This window comes from Acomys minous, assembly GCF_964271855.1.
Source record: "Acomys minous genome assembly, chromosome: 18".
Classification (NCBI taxonomy): Eukaryota; Metazoa; Chordata; class Mammalia; order Rodentia; family Muridae; genus Acomys; species Acomys minous.
Genome location: NC_140501.1, coordinates 62,396,128 through 62,408,513, shown reverse-complemented (window position 1 = coordinate 62,408,513; position 12,386 = coordinate 62,396,128). Strand labels below are relative to the sequence as shown.

Genomic DNA, 12,386 nt, shown 5'->3' with positions numbered 1-12,386 from the left:
CATGGCCCATGGACTGATCCTGAAATCAGGGTCTTTCTGCAGGAGTGGGAAGGTGTTGAGCAGGAAGTCGGCCACCCAGGCGGGAAGATCCACAAGAAGACAAGACTGATTTGCCAGCGCCTCGGTCAACAGGGCCTGAGGATGAGCTGGACAAGCTGTTTCAATCTGCTGCTAACCATGCAGAATCTGCACAAGACTGTATGTAATGAGAGACGAGGGATCGAACCCTTGTTCTCTCCTCATGCAGAGGCCCTGTACAAGATCCTGGGCCCCAAGGGCCCGGAGAAGCCAAGTGCCAGGTGAGTGTTCTGGGTAGAGTGTTGAGGTCCTCTTCTAGAGAGTGGCATCAGCTGGCCTGTCCTTCATGAGCACAGAGCAGAGCACACAGTGGAGGGAAGGCCATTTCCCACAGGCCTCTATAGCACATAGCAGGAAAGTCTGGCCTCTCTCTGTGTCATTTTGCTGTCACCCAAGGGCATGGAATTTGGACTAGTACATAGTTGACTATGACAAAGTGGCCAACAGGTTACTTAGCCTGATTCAGGGTGAGGGAGGGTGCCATGCTTATGACTGTAAAAGGGACTTTTACTCTCCTGGCTCAGCTGTGGTCTGGGAGGCTTACTGCCTCCTGCTGGCCTAGGCCTGAACCTTGAAGCATGTAGCCTGCAAACAATCCAACCCAGGCCTAGAATGTTTTCAGCCTCTGACACTTCCTGCTTAGGCAGCTCACCTTTCCTTGTTCTTTCTTAGCTGTGGTTGGTTGAACTCAGCTGTTCTGCCTCAAACTCTTCTCTCAGATGACTCAGCTAATCCAGCTTTTCTGTCAGCCAGAATTGCTCTACTTGGCCTCAAACTAACTCTGAAATCTGCTCTGATTTTCTGGCCCTTTTCTGGCTCCTTCAGTCTTCACCTGAGTTCTCTCTCTGCAACACATGTCTCTATTACTGTTGTAGTAAAACTGCTTCCTGGGCTGGAGACATGGTGAAGAGCACTGCCTGTTCTTCCAAGGTTCATGAGTTCAATGTCCAGGAACCACGTGGTGGCTCACAACCATGTATAATAGAATTTGCTGCCTTCTTCCTGCAAGCAGGCACATATGAAGGCAAAATGCTGTATATAAATAATAAATTAATAAGTCTTACAAAAACCCTGATTTATAAATTAATTAAAAGCAAAAGAAAAGAAAAATCTGGGTGTGCTGGCACATGCCTTTAATCCCAGCACTCAAGAGGCAGAAGCAGGGGGATCTCTGAGTTTGAGGCCAGCCTGGTCTACAAAGTGAGTCAGGACAGCCAAGGCTAAACAGACAAAACCTGTATCAAAATAAAGCAAAAAACACAAACTACAAACACAAAAAAGAAAAGCCCTGTTTTTGCTTTCCTCTCTCTTCTCAGGCAAGTTGGGCTTATCGGCTTCTCTCAAATCTTTATGATTAGTCACGTTTTCTGCCACTGGATTGGACATAGCTTTCAAACATGGGTGCTCCCTTCTAAACTAACTTTACCTTTGTTTGGCATTAAAGGCATGTACCAGCACACCTGGGCCTAAGCTTTTCTTTACCTGATATGAGGTCTACACCAGGTTGGCCTTGAACTCTAATCTGTTTGCCTCTGTCTCCTGGATTGAAAGAGTGTTTGTATTCCAGCCAGATCACATAGACCTAGATCTTTAAATGTGATCTGTTGCCAGAACAGCCATGTTGTGAATTAACATTCCTCTACATATGATCTCTTTGTTTCTTTTCCTCTCAGAAACTCCCTATGATGGGGCTGGTAACCTCCAGTTTCCAATGTACCCTCAACCTCCCATGGCCTTCCTGCCTCTCGAGTATCATCCTTGGAGTTTAGGCATCCCTGCACCTTCTGGAGAGCCTGAATGGAACCCACCACTGATGATGTCCAGGGAGGAGTCACTGGTTCCCAGATGGGATCCCTGGGGCCCCCACTATCTGATGGCTCCACCGCTACATCCTGCCTCTGTTCCTGCAGACACCAGCCTCCAGCCATGGTGAAATTCTGACAACAACCCAAGTCCTCCATGAAGCTGTCTATGAAGAAACTCTCTCCTCCTCCTCCTCCTCCTCCTTCTCTTTTTCCTCGTCTATCTCCTCCTCCTCTCCTCCTCTCTTCTCCTTGTCTTTACTGTTGGGGGTCATAAGTACAGGCAGGCAGGGGATGTGGTACTTACTGCAGGGAGTTCATTTCTAGGTGACCTGGCACCTGCCCTCTGCCCTCTGTCTCCTCCAGACTCCTGACACTGTCTCCCATACTACAAGGGCAGCCTCTGGGTCCACTCAACACCTTTTCATTCCCTAGCCTTCTTGTTAAGGAACTTAGGTTCAGTGTCTCACAGCCTCCAAGTCAATGCAATAGAAACTATTCAGAGCTTGCGATGGATCTGGGGGCTGGTGTGATGTAAATCAATTAAGAGAATATCAAAGCTAACCTAGATATTTAAGTTTCAGATACTGAATGAATGTCCAGGGACATTGCCACCATTTTGAAAAAAGATTTATTTATGTAACAGTGTTTTGCCTGCACAACATCAGAAGGACAGAAGAGGGCACCAGATCTCATTATAGATGGCTGAGAGGTTAGAGCACCATCTGGTCTTCTATAGGTCCTGAGTTCAATTCCCAGCAACCACATGGTGGCTCACAACCATCTATAATGAGATCTGGTGTACATCCTGGCAAGGCTTGTATAAATAATACATAAATAAATCAAAAGAAAGAAAGAAAGAAACTTGAATTAGTTGACCTCGGTTTTAATTAGACTCTTGGGTTAATTAAATTGAGACTCCGTGTCAGGCTCAAGATATCCACAAATCTGGTTCCTGCCTCAGCCTCCTGAGATGGGATTAAGAGCTCAGGCTGACCTTCTGCTGGCCCACCCTAATATCTTGTAGCATGGGCCTACTCCACTCACATCCAGAGATTTATAAAGGGCCGCTTCTCCACAGGGTTCTCAGCCTTGCAGAAGTGAGCACAGCTCTCAGTCCACACTCCAGACTCTGTTGCGCCCTTCAAGACACAGCACATCCTAGTTCCCAGCTCAGTGGAGCAAAGGAAGCTCAGGAGCCAAAAATGCAGGTGAGTTGGGGGATCCACTCCTGTGTTTTCTGGAGGATGGCTGTGCTGTTTGTCTTCAACTCATCTCAGAAGGCTCACAGCTTCAGTTTGTGTCTCTGCTGTGCTTCTCCACTCCACTTGGATGTGAGGTCATTGGGTCCTCATAGGAAGCCTCCTGGAATGTTCTGGTACCGTGTTCATTGTGCACCCAAGGGAATGTATATGGCAAATCATCATTAAATGTTCTGAATGGGAACACATCTGCAATTTGCAATTTTTAGCCCATGGAGAACAGAAAGGAGATTGGGGAGAAAGTGTGCTGGAGAGAGAGGCTGAGGCCTTCTGAAAGAAGAGGTGCTTCTGTTCTTATCTTTCACTCCATCAAGGGCACCTACACTATTCACTGGAGTTTTTCCCTGGTTAAACTTCCGGACCAAGCTTTCTCATGAGGTGACAATGAGCCAGCACCTGGATGCAAGAGGCAGGCTCCTGAGTCCATGCACAGCACAGAGACAGAGATTCCCATTGCATGAGAACTGTTTTAATATTTTATGTATCCATTTCTGCACAGAGAGAAGCAAAGCAAGTCCGAAGACCGAGAAACACCCAAGGCGCCAACGTGCAGCAGAGACGGAGGCAGAGGCAGAAAGACCAAAGGGCCTCAGGTATGCAGAGTCAAGTCTGTGCTCAAACCAAACTCTTCTTGTGTATTTCTTAGTTCTATGGCTTGTCAGTATATGCAAGACTCCAGATGCCCACAGCTGTGACAAGGGTAGACTGGCACTCTGTGGTGCCAGGTCTCTGCCCTCACAGAAGACCCAAAGTTTCAGAAACTGTGAGAGCCTCCCTGGGTCAGAGGTGGTCATGAGTCTGTGTAGGCACAGCGTTCCCAGGTAGCACTTGTCCTGTGAGATCTCTTTGCATCCTGAGATTTATTTCTAAAACTGAAGACACTTACAGTGTCGCAGTGTGTGTTAAGAGCCGGATGGCCAGGCCTGGTGACAGAGGCCTGTAATCCCAGGTCTCGGGAGGCAGAGCCAGGTGGGTCGTTGTGAGTTTGAGGCCAGCCTTGTCTACAAAGTGAGTCTAGGACAGCCAAGTCTACACAGACGAACCCTGTCTAAAAAAAATACAAAAACAAAAACCAAAATAACAAACATAAAGAGCCGTATAGCTGCTCAGTCCTGGGCTGGTGGCATAATCTCTTGGTGACTGCATGAGGTCACTTCTGGCTGCTCAGTGTGCAGGAAGAGTCCATAAGAAATGTTCAGATGAGCTTCTGCATGATGTCACAACACTCATCACATCCCTCTGTCCCTAGCAGGTCTTTCCCATGACCATTGGACGGATCCTGAAATCAGGGTCTTCCTGCAGGAGTGGGAAGATGTTGAGCAGGAAGTCGGCCATCCAGGCGGGAAGATCCACAAGAAGACCAGACTGATTTGCCATCGCCTGGGTCAGATGGGCCTGAAGAAGAGCTGGACAAGCTGTTTCAACCTGCTGCTCACCATGCACAAGACTCTCCATAATGAGAGACCAGGGACTCAACCCTTGTTCTCCCCATATGCAGAGGCCCTGTACAGGATTCTGGGCCCCAGGGACCTGAGAAGCCAAGTGCCAAGTGAGTGTCTTCTGGACAGATTGTTGAGGTCCTCTAGAGAGTGGCATCAGCTGTCCTGTCCTTCATGAGCACAGAGCAGAGCACACAGTGGAGGGAAGCTCCTTTCCCACAGGCCTCTATTGCACATAGCAGGAAAGTCTGGCCTCTCTCTGTGTCTTTTTACTGTCACCCTAAGGGGATGAAATTTGGACTCCATACATAGTTGACTATGACAAACAGGCCAACAGATTACTTAGCCTGATTCAGGGAGAGGGAGAGTGCCATGCTTATGACTATACAAGGAACTTTTACTCTCCTGGCTCAGCTGTGGTCTGGGAAGCTTACTGCCTCCTGCTGCCTAGGCCTGGTCCTAGAAGCCTATGGGCTGCAAACAATCCAACCCAGGCCTAGAATGTTTTCAGCCTCTGACACTTCCTGCTTAGGCAGCTCATCCTTCCTTGTTATTTCTGAGCTGTGGTTGGTTGAACTCAGCTGTTCTGCCTCAAACTCTTCTTTCAGAGGACACAGTTAATCCAGCTTCTCTGTTGGCCAGAATTGGCCTGCTTCTCCTCAAACTAGCTCAAAAATCTGCTCTGATCTTCTGGCTTCTTCTCATTTCCTGGCTCGTTCAGTCTTCACCTGAGTTCTCTGTCTGCAACCTATGTCTCTATTACTGTTCTAGTAAAACTGCTTCCTGGGCTGGAGAGATAGTTAAGAGCACTACCTGTTCTTCCAAAGTTCCTGAGTTCAATACCCAGGAACAACGTGCTAAGTCAAAACTGTCTATAATGTTATCTGGTTCCCTTCTCGTGCAAGCAGGCACATATGCAGGCAGAATGCTGTATAGAAACAACAAATTATTAAGTCTTACACAAAAACCTGCTTTGTAAATAAATTAAAAACAAAAGAAAAGAAAAATCTGGGCATGCTGGCACATGCCTTCAATCCTAGCACTCAAGAGGCACAAGCTGGGCCATCTCTAGTTCAAGGCCGCCTGGTCTACAAGGTGATTCCAGTACAGCCAAGGCTAAACAGAGAAAACTTGTCTAAAAATGAAACAAACAAACAAGAAAACAATAAAGAAAAACCCTGCTTTGTAAGTAGCTTCCCTTTCCTCTCTCTTCTCAGAAGGGTTTGGCTTATCCTCTTCTGTCAATTCTTTTATGCTTCGTCACCCTTTCGGCCACTAGATTGTACATCGCTTTCAAACATGGGTGCTCCGTTCTAAACTAACTTTACCTTTGTTTGGCATTAAAGGCATGCACCAGCACACCTGGGCCTAAGCTTTTCTTTATCTGATATTTGCTCTATACCAGGCTGGCCTTGAACTCAAGTCTGTTTGCCTCTGTCTCCTGGATTGAAAGAGCATTTGTATCCCAGCCAAACCACACAGATCTACATCTTTGGATGTGATCTCTTGACGCGTCAGCCATGTTGTGAGTTAACATTCCTCTACATATGATCTCTGTTTCTTCTCCTCTTAGATCCTCCCTATGATGGGGCTGGTAACCTCCAGTTTCCGATGTATCCTCAACCTCCCATGGCATTCCTGCCTCCCGAGTACCATCCTTGGAGTTTAGGCATCCCTGCACCTTCTGGAGAGCCTCAATGGAACCCACCACCGACGATGTCCACGGAAGACTCACTGGTTCCCAGATGGGATCCCTGGGGCCCCCACTATCCACTGACATTTCCACCCCTACTTCCTGCCTCTGTCCCTGCAGACACCAGCCTCCAGCCATGGTGAAATTCTGACAACAACCCAGGTCTTCCATGAAGATGTCAATGAAGGAACTCGCCCTCCTCCTTGTCTTCCTCCTCCTCCTGCTCCTCCTCCCTTATCTTGTCACTACTGTTGAGGGTCATAAGTACAGGTGGGCAGTGGATGTGGTACTTACTGGTTGGGGGGGTCATTCCTAGCTGACTTGGCACCTGCCCTTTGCTCTCTGTCTCCTCCAGACTCCTGACACTGTCTCCCATACTACAAGGGCAGCCTCTGTGTCCACTCAACACCTTTTCATTCCCTAGCCTTCTTGTTAAGGAACTTATGATCAGTGTCTCACAGCCTCCAATTCAATGCAATAGAAACTAGTCTGGAGCTTGAGATGGATCTGGGGGCTGGAGTGATGTAATGTCAATTAAAAGAATATAAAAGCTAACCTAGATATTTAAGTTTCAGATACTGAATGAATGTCAAGGGACATTACCACCATTATTTTAAAAGATTTATTTACGTAACAGTGTTCTGCCTGCACCTAACACCCGAAGTCCAGAAGAGGGTACCAGAGCTCATTATAGACGGCTATAAGCCATTGTGTGGTTGCAGGGAACTGAACTCAGGACCTTTGGAAGAGCAGCCAGTGCTCTTAACCAATGAGCTGTCTCTCCAGATCCATTGTCACCTATTTTAACCTAATGTAGCTGTGCTAGTGATGGTTACAGCTAAAGCCCTAAAGTGGCTTTGCACACCTGTGAGGTCTTTGCTTAATTATTTGAAGTGAGAAGTTCTATTGGACCCTAGAGTCCACTCGGGTAGTAGGGGGCCGTCGCCAGAGACCACTCGAGGACCACAGTGTTGATGCAAAAGCATAAGGTTTATTGCTGACGTGCGTCAGGGGACCTCAGCACTCACTCGAGAGGCGGAGGCACCCTGAGTCACTGTTACAGGCTACTTTTAAAGGCTAAAACTGAAAAGGTCAGGAGGGGCTGTGTGCCCTATGTTAGGATTGGCTCTGGTGGTCGCTAGGGGTGCTTGTCTAAATGTTATTGACTATTGCAGTGGTCGTTGGTCTCGGGGGCTATTCTTGGCAACGAGGGGTGTTGGGGAATTTGTAGATGGTATTTTTCTGAGAATTTTTTTTTACCTTAGTTGAAATTGTTTATCTTAGTTGGCCCCCTTGATCTCAGAAACTGAAACTGGCCTTAAATTTTTCTGGGTCACTTTCCCAAGCTTGTCTGGGTCACTGTCCCAGGCTTAGGCTGAGATAGAGAGAGCCTTACAATCCCCCCTTGAGGTTTTAACTGGCCTTAATCTTAAGGCATGTCCCCATTTCTGAGGGTTTGGTACTGTTGAGTTAGGATCAGAGCCTGAGTTACAGCCAAAACAGGGTACAAGGGTGAGAAGCAGAATACTCATAGTCAATCCCGTAATCGGGTAAGTCTTTGCCAGGAACTAAACGGCCCGGGGCTGACCTCCACCCATTCAGCACCTGCAGCAAACATCCTGCTTGGCCACCCACAAGGCCCGCAAGGGATCCAGCTTAGCCCTGAGAAGAGAATGATCTGACCCTGAGATAACCACAGAGACATCCTGCTTTGCCCCGAACTAGGAAATCCCCTCTCCCTGCAGATGTTCCCGGGGCCCAACCCCAGAAGATTCTGTACTTTTCCATTACCCTCCTCGCCTACCCCCGCCCTCCCTGAAGCAGGTTTAAAAAAGCCTGCCCTCACCTTCAATAAACGGCTCTTGACAAGCTACGGTTTCCTTGGGCTCTGCCTTTCTCTCGCCCGTTCTTTATTCACAGGTTGCGACCCTCCTTGGCCCCCCAATAACTGACCAGCCGGACTGGTCAAGTCTTATCTTGAGTGGATCTTGGGAATGATGGAGCTGCTATCGTGGTGTCTCTAGAGCGGAGTCAAGAGTCGCTGGGACAGCTTTGGCGTGAGAGGCATGAACCCTGGCGGCTATTCTGTTGAACTTCAGAGTGGTGGGTGTGGTGAGCAGGATGGCGTAAAGCCCCTCCCAGGGAGACTCGAGTCCTTGAGACTGGTGTCAACGGATGTAGACAGAGTCACCAACGTGGAAGGGATGTCCTGCTGTCTGAGAGTGGCCAGGCTTGTAAATTTCGGCCAGTGGAGCCCAAACTTGGGCTTGAACTGCCTGGAGTCTTTTAAGGCGGGCCTGTGAGTCAGTTTTGGAAGCAGAAGGTTGATAAGAATTAAGCATAGTAGACAAAGGGCATGGTCCCCCATACAGGATTTTATAGGGGGTCAGGTTAAATCGTGAGAGAGTGTTTTTGGCTCTGAATAGAGCAAAGGGTAGGAGGCATCTCTAATCTTTTAAGCCAGTCTCAATGGTCAATTTAGTCAAGGTCTCTTTTGGAGTCCCATTTATTTTTTTTACCTGTCCTGAACTTTGGGGTCTGTACGCACAATGTAAATTTTAATTAGTCCCCAAGATCCTGGCCAGTCCCTGACATACCTCAGCTGTCCTGGAACTCACTCTATAGGCTAGTCTGGCCTGGAACCCACAGAAATGTGCCTGCCTCTGCCTCACAAGGCCTGGGATTAAAAGCATATGCCAACGTCATCCCGCTCTGAGGCCTGTCTTGATCTCAGGGTCTTCCTGCTGTCACATCCCAAAGTGCTGCCTTACAGGCATATGCCCATGCTTCACTGTCAATAATGCATTGATATGACTGTATTATGGATGTAGGGTCTCACTGTGTAGCCTTGGATGGCCTGGAACTTGCTATGTAGGTCAGGCTGGCTTTTGCCTTTGTCTCCTGAGTGGTGGTAGTACAAGTGGCTGGGCTTTTTAAAATCAAATAATTCCTGTTTATTGACCATGGCATCGTTCAGGAGTGGATGATAGAGAGGAATGAGTCTTTTCTTTTCTTTTTTTCAAAGATGTAGTTATTTATTATGTATACAGTATTCTGTCTGCATGTACACCTGCATGCCAGAAGAGGGCACAGAATCTCATTATAGATGGTTGTGAGCCACCAAGCAGTTGCTGGGAGTTGACCTCAGGACCTCTGGAAGAGCACACAGTGCTCCTAACCTCTGAACCATTTCTCTAGCTCCTGAGTTGTTTATTTGCTTACCCACTAACTTTATTCAGATACACTAAGGCTCCCTAGAGGATTGCACATATCAGCTATGCAGTGTGAAGGCAAGCCTGACTTGAGGCCAACAGGGCTCAGTGGGAATCTTTGTTTCTCTCTCTCTTCCTCTTTCCTTCCTTCCTTCCCTTCTTTTTATTCTTTCTTGTTCTGTTCCCTGCACACTGTGTTTTTCTATCTATCCCTGACGGCCTTGGAACTCACTCTGTAGACCAGTCTGGCCTTGAACTCAGGGATCTACCTGCCTCTGCCTGCTGAATCTAGGATTTAAAGGCATGCCCCAGTATGGACTGGCTAGGGCCCTTTCTTAAAGGAGTTGGTTCCTATATTCTCTTGTGTTGTAGTGATAAACAAAGTATGTGGGAGTAGGCTGTTTTTTTTTTACTATTTATTTATTTTCTATTGTTTTCTTTTTTTTTGAACCAGAGTCATATTTAGCCTAGGCTAGCCTCACACTTGCATAGCTGAAGATGGCCTTGAACTCCTGCCTCTTCTGCCTCTATTTCCCATGAACTGGGCTCCTGGAGTAGGCCACCACACAGGGCTCAGAATATTGTCCTTGACAATCCAGAGCCATCTTTTCTTACTGTCTTGTGATCTAGGGTGGGAGCACGCTGTCTGCTCCAGCCACTGATAGATTCTCAAATCATCTACCTCAGGGACCGAGGACAGAGAGGCTGAAAGAGCATATTAAATATCTGTGAGAAATTAGTAAGCAGCTTTCTCACGTGAGGATGGTACATTTCTCCTCTGGACCCATCACTTTATTATCCAACTCTCTGGCTAAAGGTGATGGGGTCAGTTGACAGAGTGATGGCCTTGAATTTCAAAAAGTTCTGGGTTCTATCCCTGGCACAGACTATACTGGCCCTGTCTCCAAAACTGAGTCAAAGGTAAATGTCTGGGGCTGGAGAGGTGGTTCAGTGGTTAAGGGCAATGACTGTTCCTGTGACGGCAAGAGTTCAATTCCCAGCACTGGCCTGTATCTCCAACTACAGGTGACCTAATGTCTCCTTCTATGCTCTATGGACACTGCAGCCAGTGCACAGAAGCATAACTAAAAATAACAATGAAAAAATATCTGTGTGATGGCATACGTGTTATATATTAGCCCTTGGTAGGCAGAGGCAGGCACATCTTTGTGTTAGAGGGCAGCTTCCTCTGCAGAGTGAATTCCAGAACAGACAGGGTTACACCGAGAAACCCTGTCTCAAAACCCAAAAACAGGGAGGCAGAGGCAGGCAGATCGCTGTGAGTTTGGGGCCAGCATGCTCTACAAAGTGAGTCCAGGACAGCCAAGGCCACAGAGAGACCCCGTCTAGAAAAACAAAAAATAAGAGGAAAAAAAAACCCACAAAACAAAACAAAAGCAAAAACATAACCATATAAAAATTCATTATATGTATTAAGTATATAAATTAAGGCTCCTTAAAAATGATGAAACATTTCTTTTTCTTTCTTTCTTTTTTTTTTGGGCGGGGGGATTCTCAAGACAGGGTTTCTTTGTTAGCCTCGACTGTGCTGGACTCTGTAGACCAGGTTGGCCTCGAACTAACAGGGATCCACCTGCCTCTGCCTCCCAAGGGCTGGGATTAAAGGCGTGTGCCACCACTGCCTAGCTTGATGAATCATTTCTTAAAAAGATTAAAACTATTCTTTCTTCTCAGGAATAATTTAAATGTTATCAAGACCTAGTGCTGAAAAATATGACAGAAAAATCAGAGGAGTTCATTTCTGAGAATATTCAAGGAGGCCATGCAAATGAGAGGAGTACCCTCCTCCCAGACCATGCCAATGATGGGTGTATCATCCAACCAGGCCATGCCAGTGACAGAGTCATCATCCAAACAGGCCATGTCAGTGATGGAGACATCATGCAAACAGGCCAGACTAATGAGAGGAGCATCATCCAAACAGGCCATGCCAGTTATGGATGCATCATCCAGCCTAGCTGCACCAGAGAGAACAGCATCGTCCACCCAGCCTGTGACAGAGAGAGGAACATTATTCAAAGAAGCCAGACCACAGAGAAGAGCATCATCCAACCAGGCCATGCCAGTTATGGATGCATCATCCAGCCAGGCCATGCCAGTGAAGGATGCATCATCCAGCCAGGCCATGCCAGTGAAGGATGCATCATCCAGCCAGGCCATGCCAGTGAAGGATGCATCATCCAGCCAGGCCATGCCAGTGAAGGATGCATCATCCAGCCAGGCCATGCCAGTGAAGGATGCATCATGCAGCTGGGCTGCACCAGAGACAGTATCATCATCCAGTCAGCCTAAGCCAGGGAAAGGAACATTATTCCGGGCCAAACCACAGAGAAGAGCATCATCCAAGCAGACTAAGACAAGGAGAGGAGACCTACACAAGCTAGGGGAAGAGAGTGAGATCCCAGCACCTGGGACTTGAAGAGAGAGAGCAAGAGAGGAAGAGGATGGACAGAATCCACAGAAGAGAAGAAAGCAAGTGCCTGGGACCTTGGATGGGAGGAAGAGTAACTGATAGTGGGATAATAGATTAATTATCATGGTCAGCTTTGTGCTCAATTTTTAATGAATCATTGCCTTGATGTGTGATTATTTGGCAGATATTATGAATTAACAAATAAAGGAGGTTTTTATTAAATATATGAGTGAATGTTCATTGTTAATAGTTATTTAAAAAGTGGTTAAACATGGGGCTTGATCTGAGAAGATGTGAGTGAAAGGCCATTTCTTACCAAAAGAACTGAAGCTGAAAACCAAAATACGATTGAATCAAAAACTGTCTCCCACAGGTCTCTTTAATAGAGACACTTATTCTCACCCACAGACAAAAGGCAGCTTCCTGTGGGCATATGGGACATAAAGGGAAAGGACTTAACACACCC

The 12,386-nt window shown here is 47.2% G+C and overlaps 1 protein-coding gene across 6 annotated transcripts in view; it reads left to right on the top strand.

The window, feature by feature from the left end:
• LOC311589021 (uncharacterized protein MSANTD5) overlaps positions 1–12,142 on the top strand; it is a 40,192-nt gene extending 28,050 nt beyond the window's left edge. For 4 of the 6 annotated variants that reach the window (XM_084767269.1, XM_084767267.1, XM_084767271.1 and 1 more), the window contains exons 8-9: positions 4,392–4,691; positions 6,155–6,829. In XM_084767269.1, coding sequence (XP_084623395.1) covers positions 4,392–4,691; positions 6,155–6,417 — 563 coding nt within the window. In that variant the 3' untranslated portion in view covers positions 6,418–6,829. Of the gene's footprint in view, positions 1–4,391; positions 4,692–6,154; positions 6,830–11,181 lie in introns of those variants that run through there. The other 2 variants (XR_014776392.1, XM_084767270.1) reach the window with 2 other exon arrangements.
• The last annotated feature ends 244 nt before the right edge of the window (positions 12,143–12,386 follow it).